Below are 17,087 nucleotides of genomic sequence, written 5' to 3'. Positions count from 1 at the left end.
CATGAGTCTCTGTCACAAGTCATTAATATTTCAAAATTTCCACAGTTTCAATCCCTTGCCACCTAAATGTGCCATGACCTATTTGCTTCTTGTTACCTGACCTAATCCCTGCTTTTATTAATGCCATTTCAGAATTTATTCCACTTTCTTTTTACTCTCTATCCTCTGCTTGACGTCTCCACAGAATTTATATCTTGGATTCCTAAAAACCAAATGGCTTTGCATCCTACAGGTGATTGATGCAGTAATTGATGTACTGCATTTACGATTTCCTCAGAATATTGGAACCTAAGTGCATTCACATGGAATAAATAGTATGTACAATTGTTTTGCATTAGAAGAAGCATTTGAAAATAGTACTGTAAATAACACAAAGTAGGAAAACATATGCTTGTTATAGATAATTGAACTGAGCATTCTGAACATTTATACAGGGCCAAACTGGGTCATGGACTTCTCTCAGGCCAGTACTCCAAACCTCCAATGAAATCAGAAGTGATTGAACAGGTGATGAAAGAAGAATGCAAGGTATTTGATTGCCTTTGTGTCATCTTGATACCTACATGTGGCAGAAACGATGTGCAAAAAAAAGTCAATAACTGGTTTCAAACCATACAGTATTGCATGATAGTAATGCTAATGGGAGAGTGTTGTGTGCAATTGACACAGCTTTAGGCACCTCCAAAGGCTTTCAAGCAGTTTTACTTTCAGTCTTCCAAACAGTAATGGCACTCCACACTCAAGAGGTATCTGGAATTTATTTTAAAGATTATTGTGAGGGAATTGTGGGCTAACCTAAGAGGCAAAAGTACTCCATCCTTCTGCAGCACATTTTCTACAACTCCATTAGAGATACAGTAGAATGACTGGAAATTAAGCCAGTGCTTGGTTGACTGACATTGGGGATTCTGTTTCATCTTCTAAGTAGTGGAAGCTCCATCGATCAAGCAGAGGTTACAAGGCAAGAGTTGGATCTCTCAGAGTTAAGAGAGAGTTATGGAGGTTAACAAAATAAAACTTTCTATCGAGCAATTTTTTCACATCCTACTGCTTCTTTTAACTGCAAACATATCACTTTGATAACTGTTTTAATTCGTTAATCTTACATCACAATACCATTTTTAAATAGTTGTACACATACTTCTACACTGAACATACTGAAGTATTGAACCTGAGTCTCTAACTTTTTGATTGCAATGACATCCCTTCCTTTTTCAGAGATATAACATTTGATTGATGGCTGTTGCCATCAGTATTCTCTTTCTGTATTAGTTCATTTCTGGTTGTTTTAACTTATCTGCTCTAAGCTAATGAAGTGTCGGTTGGTTTAGATCAGTAGGCTGGGTGGCTGGTTTGCATGTAGAGTGATGCCAACAGCATGGGTTCAATTCCTGCACCATCTGAGGTTACCATAAAGTATTCTCCTCAACCTCTCCCCTCACCTGAGGTGTGGTGAACCTCAGGTTAAACCACTACCTCTCTAATGCGACAACAGCGCTATGGTCTGGTAAGACTATCACAACTAGATTTAAGGAAATATTGAGGCTAGTGAATGATAATTCAGGAAAGTAAGTTTGTAAAGTTTCTGGGAATAAAATTAATGTGACCAAAAGTAGTTAGAGGCTGAAACTGGCAAAATATAATGAATTACAATGGAAATAGTTTAATTATATTGATGCCATATATAGTGAATAAAAACAAATTCTTGACCATAGGATTTTAGTTGTAACTTAGAGGTGCTTTAAATTGGTACCACATTCAAAACAACTGTACATTTAAAAAAAAAATTCAATTTTTGGCCATTGCCATACTTGGTTTGAATAACACTGTAATTTAGTCACTTTATGTTAGAGTCTTGTGGAAATAGTCTTATTCTGCTTCACTTTGGAGTTATATTGGGCTGCAACACTTGATTTCCATTCAAAGTTTATTTATCATTATCAGGTGTTTTATGCTATAGTTTGCTGCTAAATTTATGGAGTGTGATTACATGCTGATCTTAATCTTTTAACACTAACAGCTTTATGAGCATGAGGAAGGTCAGTCAATCCAGGAAAATTCCTCTATAATGAGTTGGATTTCTATTTTGGCTCCCACTTTATATTTCTGGAACACATGATCTGTGAACTTCCAGTTGAGTTCTGAGGTTGGGAGATCTAGACGAATGGTCTTTCTGACTATTTCATAGAATTTAACTGGAGGACAACTTCACCTATGATTCCTGATCATAAGAATTTGAATGATTGTCTGGAGGTTGTTTTACACGGAAAGTTTCCTTCGTAAGGTCAAGGTCTAAGACAAGTAGGGAGAGTGGGATCATAGGAAAGTAGGAAGATCGTGTATCTAAATCATGGGAAGGTCCAGGTTATGGGTTGGAAAAGGAATTGGTGGTGCTTCATGAGAAGTAGATAGTGTTTGGAGTAAGGTGGGGTGTGATGTCAGACTTCAGGAATTGGTTAAGTAGCTTGTTAGGCCTGCATAAAATCCTCTCACTCCTCTTGACCTACAAGCCTACAAGGTTTAGAGGGGATTTGAGGAAAAAATGTTTTCACATAGAAAGCGGTGAGGGTCTGGACTGCACTACCTGGGAGGGTAGGTGACGCAGAAGACCTCATAATCTTTAAAAAGTACTTTGATGAGCACTTGAAGTTTCATAACATTCAAGGCACTGAGTCTCATCGGGAAAGTAGGACTAGCAGAGGCAGTAGTATATTTTTGGTGGTACAGATTTGATGGGCCAAAGGGCCTCTCTGCACTGCATGATTTTATGATTCTACAAGCAGTGCTATAAAAACACTTAGCTCATTGTCATTGTTTCAGCTCGTTTTAGTTGTTGTATTCCCTGAGACAGGGGACACTTGGTCAATGTGACTCAAGTAGAATGACTGTTCAAATGAAAGCATGTAGCCTATGATTGTACTGAGATGACAAACTTGCCTCCTGTCAGCAGGATGGCCATGCAGCCATTGTCCTGCCTCTATTAAAGTAGAGAGGATTTAACATGGGTTGGGTTTATATTTCAAATTTCTTTCATTTCTATTCCTGACACAATCCTGATTCCAACGTTTTTGATGGTTGGATAATTGTTCAAATTACAATATTAATATTTTAAAATATTTGCATTAATTATCTCATTCTTTATAATTAAATTCTGTTTTGAGTTCTAAGTTGAACGCAAAAGTGTGCAACAAATGCTGATGTTATATTCCCAATGCAACATATGCACAAATACAGATTGATTTCTTTATGGAAATGAGACCCATCAAATGTGTAAGCAGTAACAGGGTAGCTAGATGGTTTCAATTTGAATGAATTTGACTTGCAAATGATTTTGTAAATTTTAATAGTTCACATATCTATTCAAACACTATGAGTAGTTAATTACTTCATAATTTCTTCTGGCAGTTTGTGTTCAATTTTGTTTTTACAATTATATTTAGATTCAATTCTATCTGGAGTCTCAAGCCTTAGTTCTAACACTTTTCACCTTAGGGAACGCCATGCAAGAGCATTTAAAATAATGAGTCATTATTTAGCGCAGTATTTCTCAACCCTTCATGTCAGTTGCTGTGTTAGTATATTTTCCATTTCAAGTTCTATATAAAAGTTACGTCTACTGCCCATTTTAGTTTAAAACCAATTCCTTGTTCCCCCAGCTAGACATGGCAGCATTGGTGTGATGAGCTCTAAAAGAATACAAAAGGCAACACTGAGCTCTAGCTTCCTGGATCAGAGAGGAGCACTTTGTTGTGGAATGGTTACACTTACACCTGAGCACAAGTATAAAAACTGACAGGATGCCCATTAAAATGGACAAATTTTGGCTCATCTAGATTAACGAGATCCCCCAGCAGTTTCTCACATATCTTCTCCAGTGGAGGTATTCATGCACATAGCATAGGAATACTGCAAGTTATACTAGAACCAACACATTGTTTGCAATCAACTAACTTCACTTCTGAGCCATAACATATATCTCAACCTAAATTCACCAAAACGTTCGGAGTCATTCAAGCACTGGCCCAGGAACAAACCATTATTATCCATCCAGTTGAGGAGGAACCGGTGGAAGATTTCACTGGATTTTACAGTTTGACAGAACAAAAAACAAAGAGAGAATCAAGTGAGATTTCTTATGTTGGCATAAGAGAACTGTTTAACACTGTCAGTTTAGGGGAGGTCAAAGTCTTCATAGAACTGATGAAAATTTTCAATCATCTGTCTTCTAAAACAGACTGTCAATGCTAGTGACATAATGCTGAATGAGCAGAAGCTCTGAGTCTGAAACAATTTACTTTCACTGTCAATCAACCACAGCAGCTGACTGAAGATGCCCAGCCTAATCAACAATTTGAGAGAGATAGTCTGTATATGATGCTGTGGGAGCAAGATCACTGTCTACACATTCAGGGCACAGTCAAGAATCTCTGGGGTCCAAGCATCCATGCTACTGCAAGGAAGAGATTACCTCTTCCATTTAGAAAATTATAAACTGATTCAGAAATCCAGGATACTACAAGAAAGTACCTATTTCAACAGAGCAGGTGCTTGCCAGGAAAAGAAATTCCAGAGATTATGAATCCTCCAGGTAACATTATGTGTTACCAACCACAAAAGATCTGAGAGACAGAGAACAGATTCTCCAGTGAATAAATGATCCACAGATCAAAACTAGGATCAACAGTCCTTAAACAAGAGACCTAGCATTCTTCCAAGGATGGTGACAGGTTTTCTATTCTAGGTTTTGGAGGATTCAGATGTATCCCTGCCAACTCCCCAATGGCCAAGTCATTATACCTGACCAAATGTAGTTATACTTATTGCTATTTTGTAATAAATCTTGTTACCTAAGAACAGTGCCTCTTCTGTAGTTATTTTGCAGCACTTTTCAACTTGTGCCACGTCAAGGTGAGCAGTGTGCTGTGAAACTCTCAGCTGCACTGCATTGCATAGTGCCTTCTTATCGCATGCATATGTGGAGAATCAGCGCCTGTGCATGTGCAGGACTGAACATTTGAAATGAGAAGAAACTGCACATATGCAATAAAGAGGCATACATTGAAACAGCTGTCGAACTGGCCTGTCTGCCTGGATGTGCTTCCACTTTAGCATAGATTTTAAAGTGAATATTTTTGGAATTTCTTTACTTATACTACCTATCTACTTCTTGGAGTATAAGAAGAAATGGGTAAGTTTATTGTCAAAAGAGGCGATTCCTCTGCTGGTTCAGTCAGTGAAAAATCTGAACTCAAAGGAAAAAAAGAACTTCAGGGACAGTAGAGGATGTGGAGCTGCCCGTGTTGGACTGGGGTGTACAAAGTCAGAAGTCACATGACACCAGGATATACACCAACAGGTTTATAATCATAAGCCTTCGGAATGCTGCTCCTTCACCTGATGAAGTGGAGGGAAATATACAGGCATAGGATTTATAGGCTGAGAGATCAAAAGATAGTATGAATGCTGTGAGTGGAGTCATTCTTTGACTTGCTATTCAGCTGTAGACACTTTACTCACACTCTGATGCTTTTGATCACCTGCAGAGACTTGTTATTCGGTCTGTTGACACTCCATTCATGCTATTTGTATTATCTTTTGATCTCTCCGCCTATAAATGCTGTGTCTGTGTGCTTTCCTCCTGATGAAGGAACAGCGGTCTGAAAGCTTGTGATTTCAAATAAAACTGTTGGACTATAACCTGGTGCAGTGTGATTTCTGATAGTGACAGTAAAATGAGAGTTATCTGGCCTCCTACTGTACCTCAGTCTAGATCCCATTCCCTTGCTAAATTAATTTAACATCCTCTCACAAGGATGTTAGTCCCATTCTAGTTCTGGTACAGTATGCCAGACTGTACAGGTCTCGCCTTCCCGAGTAACAAACCTGGTGATCCAGGAATGTTCTGCTCTCCCTGCTGTTCCAACTCTTCAGCCACACATGGATCTGTTCCAAGATCATTTTCCTAGGGCCAAGACAAGGGATGCTTGGTGGTAGTGGACTATTTGAAACAACCCTTACCCAGTACCACAAATAGTGGATGTGTTTAAAAGACACAAGTTACTAGGATGATCCTCTGGGAAAAACCACATCATGGGGTAATAAGTTTTGAAACTCAGTCTTAATGTACATATTAGTATTGTTTAGCTTGATAATGATTGACTGGTGGACAGGGCTGTTCAGGTGCTTGAGTGACAATCGATTGTACTGGTATTATTATTTTACAATAACATAGGAATAAGAATAAGCCAATTAACTACTTGCGCCTATTCCACCATTTAGTTAGATCGTGCTCGTCTGTACCATCACTTCATTTACCTTACTTTATTTCATACTGCTGAGATTTGAGATACTAATAAGTTGTTGATTCTTTTATTAACCATAGCCTCATCCACAAGGAATGGCACCCAGAATGTTTAAAGCATTAATTGGAAAAGGACATCCAGAATTTTCATCAAATCGGCAGCAGGACGCATTAGAATTCTTTTTGCACTTGATCAACCTTATAAATGTAAGTCACTGAAAAGCAATAATTGTTTATAATCTTCTCAGTTTCAAATGTTGATTCCAGTAGGTTTCAGGTGGATGCTGCCAGGTCTTTTCTTGATGGTTAACTTTAGTTAACAAACGGATCTATAACTAGATCATACAACATGCTAACTTTTATCTATACCACATAGTTTTGCTATGTTCTCAGTTTTGACATAATGTTCATCTTGATCCTTTCCTCCATGAAATCTTCTGGAAACTAGACTCAACTAAACTTTCAATCTCATATAATATGTGATTCATCTATTCCACATTGTTCTCACCGAGTCGTCAGTTCTTTCGGGAAGCACATACAAATGACCAACATTATGATTTAAAATAAACTTTCAAAAATGCTTCTTTATTTTGACAAAACATGTAATTTTAATGGAACACTATGTAGAAAGAGTGTAAGCATTTTCTTTAAAAAGAAAAAAAATATTGTATGTATGTAAATGCATAATAATGTCAATCTATTTGAATAAACCAAGCGTGCTTCAATGACCATACTGGATTCTTTCAGGTTGTTTTGTGATATGAGATGGCTCAGGAACATTGGGTCACCTCTGAAAAGTTTAACCAGTCAGTCTGCATACAATCCAGGCAGACCTTTTGCAGTGATTGGAACCAAGTGGACCTTGTTAACTACAAGATAGTTGATTGGAGGTGTTAACCTGGGCCAATCAGGAAAAAAAACCAGGAGATTAGAATCTCCTCAGTTGAGGACTGACTCTGAAAAAAAGTCTGTTTGTGCATATCTCCTCAGTTCAGGGAACTGACTCTGTGCTGGATGGTGCCACAGTTAATATGTTACTGCTGATACTCTTGTGTTTTGGAGGAGGAGAGTTTTCTTTTTTTTTCCCATCCTTTGAAAAAAAAATAATTAGAAGAGTGGACCTTGCCCCTGTGAGTTAACTGCACCTTTTGCAATGAACTGTATCCCTGTGAGTGGAAAAGAAATGTATAACTGGGAGATTAGAGCCTCCTCAGTTGAGGACTGACCTGAGCTGGCTGGCCATAGCCAGTGTACTGTGCACTAATAAATAAATAAAGGATGACCTGGTGACAGGACACCAGTCTTTGTGAAATTATTTCATCTTTATACCCTTGCAGTGCTGGTCTTTTCAGTATTACCATTCTGTTTGTTATTTAGAAGATGATTAGATTAGATTTCCAACAGTATGGAAACAGGCGCTTTGGCCCAATAAGTCCACACCAACCCTCCAAAGAAGAATCCCCCCAGACACATTTCCCTCTGACTAATGCACCTAACACAATGGGCAACTTAGCATGGCCAATTCACCTCACCTGCCCATCTCTGGATTCTGGAATGAAACCGGAGCCCCTGGAGGAAACCCACGCAGACATGGGGAGACTGTGCAAACTCCACACAGACAGTTGCCCGAGGCGGGAATTTAATCTGGGTCCCTGGCGCTGTGAGGCAGCTAACCACTGAGCAACCATGCCATTCATGGATATTTTACTTTCCAAAATGTTCATCTAAGTTTTCTTTTAAGAAGTGAATCTAAGTAGTTAACAATAAATTTATTTGAGGGACATGGATTACTTAAGCAAATAAGTGGGGATTCTGGCTATTCATGCCTGAATAGTTTAAGTTCTTTGAAAGAATATGTCATAGTTGTTGTTGAGTTTGATTTTCACAAGGGATTTGATAAAGTACTGTATACCAGAATTGTTATAAAATAGAAGCACATTAAAGGAATGATGGTAACTAGGCTGAATGCTTACTGAAAGTATGGAGACAGAGAGATTTGATGAATGGATGTTTTTCTGGCTAGAGAATGTAGCAGGATTGAAAGATCAGAATAAAGGGGTGCAAATTTAAGACTGAGTAAAGGAGGGATTTCTTGTCACAGAGGGTTCTTGGAACTTCTTGCTACAGAGAGCTGTGGAGACAGAGTTCTTGTGTATGTTTAAAACTGAGATAGATAGACTCATGATCAGTAGGAGAATCGAGGGTTATAATGAAAATGCAGGACGATGGGTGTGAGGCATATCGGATCACCTGTTTAGTGCATTAATGACATAGATTTGGGTATAAGGAATTAAATTTAAAATTTGCTAATGATATAAAACCTGACATCTTAGAAAACAGTTAGAGAAATAGTAGTAGACTTCAGGTGAACGTGGGTAGACAGGTGAAAAAGTTGATAAGAGGACGGCTGCTGGCACCTTGTGAAAAGGCAATTATGGATGTGCAAGAAATGCTGTGAAGACAGTGACTCCCACATCATAAGATTGAATGAAAAGTGCAAAATTAGGAAGGACAAAATTGGAAAGCTATAAGTTCTAAATGATGCCATATTGAAGACAATGCAAGAGAAGGCTGCATATTCATGAATCTTTGAAGGTGAAAAGTTGACAATGTAGTTATGAAAGACAAGAGATGCTTCATTTTATAAATAGGGATTATTGAATACAAAACAAGTAAGTCATGATCTTTACAAATTAGGGATTAGGCTTCAGTTTGTCTAATGTGTATTATTCTTTTCAGTATACTTTAGAAAGGAACTTAGTGTCTTGGAGAGGCTGCAGAAGAGGTTTACCAGTCTGATATCAGAGAGAAAGGACTTCAAATATGTGGAGATATTGGAGCAGCTGGGATTGTTCTCCTGTGAGCAGAGAATGATAAGTGTAGTCCTAGCAGAGATGCTCAAAATGAGGAGTGTTTTGATGAACAAGTAAGAAAAGATTGTGTCCTCTGGCAAATGTGTCAATAACCAGCGGTCATACATTTTAAGTAATTGATGAGCAAACAAGAGGGACAATTAAGAGTATTCATTTTCCATAAATGGTTGTTAAGATCTGGAATGTGCCAGTGAAGTGGTAGTGGAAACAGATCCTATTGGAAGATTCAAAATGAATTAAAAGTCTACTTAAAAGGAGAGTCATGGGGAGAATGTTGAGCTGTAAGACCAAATTGATCAACTGTTTCAAAGAGCTGGTATGGCATGAAAGACTTCCTGTGCTTCAAGATTTTAAGATTTTATTTTTAACAATATCAGTATTGTTTGAATTAAGAATCTTCCTCCATTATAATCTGCTGCTGATTCTTATGAAATTAAAATCTATTAAATTCAATGCTCTTATGATTTGTTATTTGCATCCCAGAGAAACAACAATGGCTCAGATGATCCCAGTGAAGTCTTTCGTTTTATGGTAGAAGACCGGGTCCAGTGTTGCCAGTCCAGGAAAGTCAAGTACAAGCAGAGAGTGGATTACATCATGCAACTTCCTATTGTCATAGAGGCTGCTAGTAATAAAGGTATATATTACATATTTTCATGCTTATGTCCAACTTAGGGGAGCCGACGAGGAAACTACATGGAGTATAAATAATTTAAGAGTTCTCTACTCACTAAACTCACAGTGCCAAAGGAATTTCTAACTACAGCATTTTGCTTTTGAAAAGATTTAGGACAAAATAATTATGATTATATTTTTAAAAGGATATTTAACAATATAAAACTGGAATAATTTTGAAATGATGGTTTTTAATTGATTTTTTAAGAAGTATGAATATTTGTTTTGTCGTGATTGATTTATACAAAATACATGGATTTTTTTCTACTTACTCAAAATAACTTTTTTACGATAACCTGTTCCAGCTTAAAAGTAACTGTTGAATATTGTGTAAATTGTGTACTGCAGTCATTATGTGATGGTGATTTGCAGTGATACTTGAGTGATTAAAATATTGGAAATCATATGTTAAGTTAAAGACAATTTAAAGAATTACAAAAAAACTCCCATATAAATGACTGCCCTTTGTGCCAGTACGTTTTCCTCCTGTTTGTGTTGTACCTGGATTCCTCCCTTTTGAGTTGCAGAATCCAGTTGAGTAGTCAGTATGTGAACATGGCAGTAGCTGAACCCTTTTTGTAATTTAGAACACTTTAGGGAACCGGGTCACAACTTTTATCGGACAAACATTCAGTTTGGTGGGAGAATTCATTTAGATTAGATTCCCTACAGTGTGGAAACAGGCCCTTCGGCCAACAAGTCCACACCGACCCTCCAAAGAAGAACCCACCCAGACCCATTTCTCTCTGACTAATGCACCTAACACTATGAGCAATTGATATGGGCCAATTCACCTGACCTGCACATCTTTTGGACTGTGGGAGGAAACCGGAGCACCTAGAGGAAACCCACGCAGACACTGCAAGAATGTGCAAACTCCACACAGACAGTTGCCCGAGGCTGGAATCAAACCCGGTTCCCTGGCATTGTGAGGCAGCAGTGCTAACCACTGAGCCACAGTGCTGCCCTAAGTCAGAGTATTTGCGAGGTTCATGTGTGAAGAATGCTGCACTGGGTTACAATAATAGTTGAAGATTCCTTTACTTTGAGATACTAGACTAGACATTTTGGCTTTCAGTCTACATCCTAAAATCTAAGGGAATACCTCTAATTCACATTCTTTGTGAATTTTTATGCATGTAGTTTTTCAGTACAAATTTAAAAATTGATTATGCTGTTCTCCAGAGGAGCTTTTAGCATATGAATTAAGGAGGAGAGAGGCTGAGATAGCAAAGAGACCTTTACGAGAAGTTGTCCGTGCCAAGGTTCCATTTAGTGCCTGCCTTCAAGCTTTTCAAGAGCCAGAAAACGTCACTGACTTCTGGAGCAGTGCACTCCAAGCAAAGTCAGCAGCAGTAAAGTAAGTGGAATTTTGGAAAATATTATTCTTGGTACTCACTTATTAAGTGAGATATCTGCGGTGCTGAAGACAGTAAAATAATGCATTCACTTATCATACTAGTACATGAACAGCATAAATGTTTCCCAGATCTTTCCCAATAGGCAATTGCAATATCAAATAATTCCTGCAGTTTGATTTGAGTGTAACACAGTATTGATGAAGATTGTAGGTATTGTTCCTCTGAACTTTATAATAACTAGCTGAAACAGATGAGCTCTGCTGTTGTTTGTCCAAATATCTTGTTTCATCCAGAAATTAGGAGAGCCAAGGCTTAGAGGATGACACTGAGCTGAAAATGTGTTGCTGGAAAAGCGCAGCAGGTCAGGCAACATCCAAGGAACAGGAGAATCGACGTTTCGGGCATAAGCCCTTCTTCAGGAATGAGGAAAGTGTGTCCAGCAGGCTAAGATCTTAGCCAGTTCAGCTGCCAGTTCAGGAGAAAAATCATAGCATACATAAATTCTGAAACTGAAAACAACTTCATTAGCAGTATGAGGTCACAATTTAGGAAACTGCTTGAAATCATCATAATAGCGCTACATTATCTGAGCACAGGTATTCCTTTGGTAGAAGGGCCCATTGTAATGTTTATTAAAAGACAATATCACTGGAAGTCACAGGTGTGGGATGATGACCACTGACTTGAATAGTTTTATGCACCTAGTTTGGTCTACAGGTGAGCATGACAAATCATAAGAACACACTTTGTCACATCTGTTTACATGATAGGGGATCAGTGACTTAAAAGGAATAAATTGGAACAACACACTGATAATTTTCTCTTGCAGCTTTTGTTCCTCAGATACAATGATCTGTTTCACATTTTTATGTCATATAGACAATTTCATTGTAATGTTAAACAAAAACTGAAAGAATTGCGGATGCTGTAAATCAGAAAAAAAAACCAGAAGTTGCTGGAAGAGCTCAGCAAGTCTGGCAGCATCTGTGAAGAGAAATCAATGGGTTCCAAGGAAGGGTCATCTATCTGAAACGTTAACTTTGATTTCTCTTTACAGGTGGTGCCCGATCTGCTGAGCTTTTCCAGCAACTTTTGTTTTTGTTAATTATAATGTTAAAACTCTCATCTGCTTTACCTTGAAGGATTGTATTGGGGAGAAAGTGAGGTCTGCAGATGCTGGAGATCAGAGCTGAAAATGTGTTGCTGGAAAAGCGCAGCAGGTCAGGAAGCATCCAAGGAGCAGGAGAATTGACATTTCGGGCATAAGCCCTTCTTCAGGAAGAAGGGCTTATGTCCGAAACGTCGATTAGATTAGATTACATTAGATTAGATTAGATTACATTACATTACAGTGTGGAAACAGGCCCTTTGGCCCAACAAGTCCACACCGACCCGCCGAAGCGTAACCCACCCATACCCCTACATTTACCCCTTACCTAACACTACGGGCAATTTAGCATGGCCAATTCACCTGACCTGCACATCTTTGGACTGTGGGAGGAAACCGGAGCACTCCTGCTCCTTGGATGCTGCTTGACCTGCTGCGCTTTTCCAGCAACACATTTTCAGGATTGTATTGGGATCAACTAGTATCAACTAGTATTGTTTAGCCAATGAACATTGAATTACTTGGATCAGGAAGGTTTCTAGTCAACTGAGCTTTTTGCATCATTCTACCTATGCACTAAATCCTCAAGTTTCCATCAATTTCAAATGGATAATGAGAGCGAATGCTTTCTAATGTCATTTAAGATGAATTAACTTTATAAAATAGACTCTGCTGTTGTGAGCATGTGTAAAACCAAAATAAGTTGTTCCAAACTACTTCAATGTAATTTTTCAACCATTACTTTAGCCTGATTTTCTGAATATTATTTAATCAGTTCCTGTTTAAACTTGGACAAATATTGAACTTTAACCGCATCATATTCATGGTTTGTGCAAAGTAGGAAATTTGGATTAAAAATGATATCCAAATTTATATACCAAGTATCACAAAAGAATTTTGTTTTATTGTGTTCTGCAATTTAAAAAATTATAGATAAACACATACTGACATTTATACTTAACTTTTTGTTTACAGAACAATCCATTTTGCTTCATTTCCTGAATATTTGGTTATTCAACTAAAGAAATTCACTTTCGGTGTAGACTGGGTACCAAAGAAATTAGGTAAGCTCCTAGAAGCCTGTTCTAAATTTAACAATTTAGTACATTATATACATATTTTATAAAGATGCTAATTGTACTTAAATAAATACAAAAGTGGAGCATCCCTGATTGCTAAGTGAATGAACATACTGCACATTGTAGAACTACACTAGGTCCTGACAAGTTGGGTCATTGCATTTGTAATTGCTTTCACTGTCCAGCCGTGTAGTTTCAGAGGTCATTTAAGAGCCATTCATGATGCTGTAGGTCTGAAATCCTGACTTGTTCTTGCAAATCACTATCCAATAATGCATACCAAACTCTATTATATTTTAGACGTCTCCATAGATATGCCAGATCTCCTGGATATCTCCCACTTGAAGGCAACAGGTTTACAGCCTGGAGAAGAGGAACTGCCTGATATTTCCCCACCCATCATCATGCCTGATCAACCCAAAGGTAATAAAGAAGACAACGGCGTCTGTCTTTGGAGTATAGAGGGTTAGAGAACATTTCTTCTCACCCAGTCGTGGACGTTGAACAAGAAACATGATACATCAGAGGCATGTAGGTGTCAGGAGAGCTAGTTGTCAGCTAGGGTTGTCATCAGAGTATGTATGGGAATTGATTTCATGTTTTAAAATCATGACAGAGTATGTAGATGAGTTGGGAAGAGTTAACAGGAGGAAAACCCATTGCAGGAGGTTTTTTGGTTATAATTAGATAGATAAGAATGGAACCAGGTGCATGTAGTTCTATCTAGCTGAACAACAATGGAGTCGCATTGGAGAATGTCCTGGTTAATCATGTCAATAGCTGCAGTCAAGCTGATTAGTGATAGTTTGCTTTTATTACACTTGCATTGGATGTAATTTCTGCCATTGCTACCAGCTGATTTTGTTACGATGGCAGGGATGGAGACTTGACTGGAGGGAGTTCTAGGAAAGAATGACAAAGAGATAGGAATGATAAAAAAAATCTCAAGGATCTTGGATGGGAAGAAAGCTTGGAGGTAGCATGATATTAACAAGGATGGAAATGTTAAAAAATTTATTTAAGGCGAGGAATTATGATGATTTGAAGGAGAGGGACAACAGCTGAAGAGAGAGCTCTTAATATCAGCTAACTTGGGAGTCAGGAAGAGAAATAGGGTATTTTAGGAGTTTAGCAGAAGTAGAAGGGAGAAAGAGAGCATGTGCCTGATGGACACGATGAACTTGGAGAGTAACCATACTCAATTCAGCATGAGGTGAAATAGATGGTAATTACAGATGATGCAAATTCAAGGCTGGGGACATTTAGAGAAGTCTGTCCCAGTAGGCTGGGGCAGAGAGTGTAGTAGCAGAGGCAACTTATTGAATAGTGCCAGTCCTGGTGACAAAACTAATCATGAGCTCCTCATACTTGGTGGAAACAGAGGAGCAAGGTTTAAGAAGATTGTTTGCAATTGAGAAAAAGAGCCACACTTACCTTCCACAGTGATCCTGGAAAGGTTTTGGCAGATGAAAGCGAAAACTTGATATTGTTTTGTGATTCAGCACTGCTGGGGTTGAATGGGCAAGTCAGTTGTTCATCATAAATCTGGAACCTTTGGACTTAATATGAATAAGACTGCATGATCTTGAAAAGTTGATTGTGGTTCACAATTAAATATTGAATTTATAAAAAATAAAAGCCAAGCCATTAATGTATGATTTTATTTCATCTATTCAGAGAAAAAGTGCAGTGTTTTCATGAGCACAGAAATAATCCATTCTATTTTTCATCTTAGTTCCTGCCAAAAACCTGTTTTAATTGTCAATTATAATCAATATTTGTGGCTTAGTTGATGATTTTTTTTCAGTCGTGTTTGTTTCTTTTCCTTTTGTCTTTTCGGCTTCATTTCAGCCATTTTCTTTTTGAAACATTCTAATTTATTTGAAATTGCAAAGTGGTTGAAAGATTTGTGACAGATTTTTTTTTTCTTTACTTAAATATTAGGACCAGAAATTTTACATTCTCCATCTAGCGTTTTAACAGAGTGAACTCAAGCTAGTTGGAATTTTTAATGTGGTCATGTGAACATTGCAATTAAATTTTTAAAAATTTTGATATATTCTCCCTGGAGACAGTCACAAGTTTGATTGCCCATTTAGAGTCATAGAGTCCTAGAAATGTACAGCACGGAAACAGACCCTTCGGTCCAACTCATCCATGCCGACCAGATATCCCAATCTAATCTAGTCCCACCTGCCAGCATCCATCCCATATCCCTCCAAACCCTTCCTATTCATATACCCATTAGGATGCCTTTCAAATGTTGCAATTGTACTAGCCCCCACCACTTCCTCTCGCAGATTATTACATACACTTACGACCCTCTGAATGAAAAAGTTGCCTCTTAGGTCTCTTTTATATCTTTCCCCTCCCACCCTAAACCTATGCCCTTTAGTTCTGGACTCCCCCACCCAAGGGAAAAGACTTTGTCTATTTATCCTATCCATGACCCTCACAATTTTATAAACCTCTACGAGGTCACCCCTCAGCCTCCGACGCTCCATGGAAAGCAGAGCCAGCCTATTCAACCTCTTCCTTTAGCTCAAATCCTCCAACCCTGGCAACATCCTTGCAAATCTTTTCTGAGCCTTTTCAAATTTCACAACATCTTTTCGAAAGGAGGGAGACCAGAATTGCATGCAATATTTCAAAAGTGGCCTAACCAATGTCCTGTACAGCCGCAACATGACCTCCCAACTCCTGTACTCAATACTCTGACCAATAAAGGAAAGCATACCAAACGCCTTCTTCACTATCCTATCTGCCTGCGACTCCACTTTCAACAAGCTATGAACCTGCACTCCAAGGTCTCTTTGTTCAGCAACACTCCCTAGGACCTTACCATTAAGTGTATAAGTCCTGCTAAGATTTGCTTTCCCAAAATGCGGCACCTCGCATTTATCTGAATTAAACTTCATCTGCCACTTCTCAGCCCATTGGCCCATCTGGTCAAGATCCCATTGGCATCTGAGGTAACCTTTTTCATTGTCCACTACACCTCCAATTTTGGTGTCATCTGCAAACTTACTAACTATACCTCTTATGCTCACATACAAATCATTTATATAAATTACAAAATGCAGTGGACCCAGCACTGATCCTTGTGGCACTCCACTGGTCACAGGCCTCCAGTCTGAAAAACAACCCTCCACCACCACCCTCTGTCTTCTACCTTTGAGCCAGTTCTGTATCCAAATGGCTGGTTCTTCCTGTATTCCATGAGATCAATCCTTGCTAACCAGTTTTCCATGGGGAACCTTGTCAAAAGCCTTACTGAAGTCCATATAGATCACATCCACTGCTGTACCCTCATCAATCCTCTTTGCAAGTATATTGGTTTATACTTCTTAATGTTAGCTGTGTTGTTAGAGAAACACAAAGTGACCACATGGTAATTCTTAAATTCCATGACATGTAGAAAGGCACCACAAATTGAAAATTAAAACAGGTTTTTGGCAGGAACTAAGATGAAAATAGAATGGATTATTTCTGTGCTCATGAAAACACTGCACTTTTTCTCTGAATAGATGGAATAAAATCATACTGACCAAACTTTGGAACTGATTTTAAGAGAATAATTATGTAACTATATAACTTGACCCTCCACTTTTTAAATCTTCTTGGATATAAGGAGAAAGAGGCAGTTTTGTTTTAGGATTATGACATAGCTCTGAGGCAGCTACGAGATTT

The 17,087-nt window shown here is 38.3% G+C and overlaps 1 protein-coding gene across 2 annotated transcripts in view; it reads left to right on the top strand.

Annotated features, from left to right (window-relative positions):
• usp13 (ubiquitin specific peptidase 13) overlaps positions 1-17,087 on the top strand; it is a 112,675-nt gene that overhangs the window by 75,044 nt on the left and 20,544 nt on the right. For both annotated transcript variants that reach the window (XM_043702239.2, XM_043702240.2), the window contains exons 10-15: positions 435-528; positions 6,383-6,508; positions 9,658-9,811; positions 11,035-11,209; positions 13,294-13,382; positions 13,698-13,820. In XM_043702239.2, the coding sequence (XP_043558174.2) occupies positions 435-528; positions 6,383-6,508; positions 9,658-9,811; positions 11,035-11,209; positions 13,294-13,382; positions 13,698-13,820 (761 nt within the window). The remainder of the gene's footprint in view (positions 1-434; positions 529-6,382; positions 6,509-9,657; positions 9,812-11,034; positions 11,210-13,293; positions 13,383-13,697; positions 13,821-17,087) is intronic.

Source organism: Chiloscyllium plagiosum, unplaced genomic scaffold (assembly GCF_037043375.1).
Source record: "Chiloscyllium plagiosum isolate Xiang-an unplaced genomic scaffold, Cpla_swu_hap1 HiC_scaffold_13, whole genome shotgun sequence".
Lineage (NCBI taxonomy): Eukaryota > Metazoa > Chordata > Chondrichthyes > Orectolobiformes > Hemiscylliidae > Chiloscyllium > Chiloscyllium plagiosum.
Note: the sequence above shows the minus strand (reverse complement) of the source record. Positions and strands in the feature narration are given on the sequence as shown.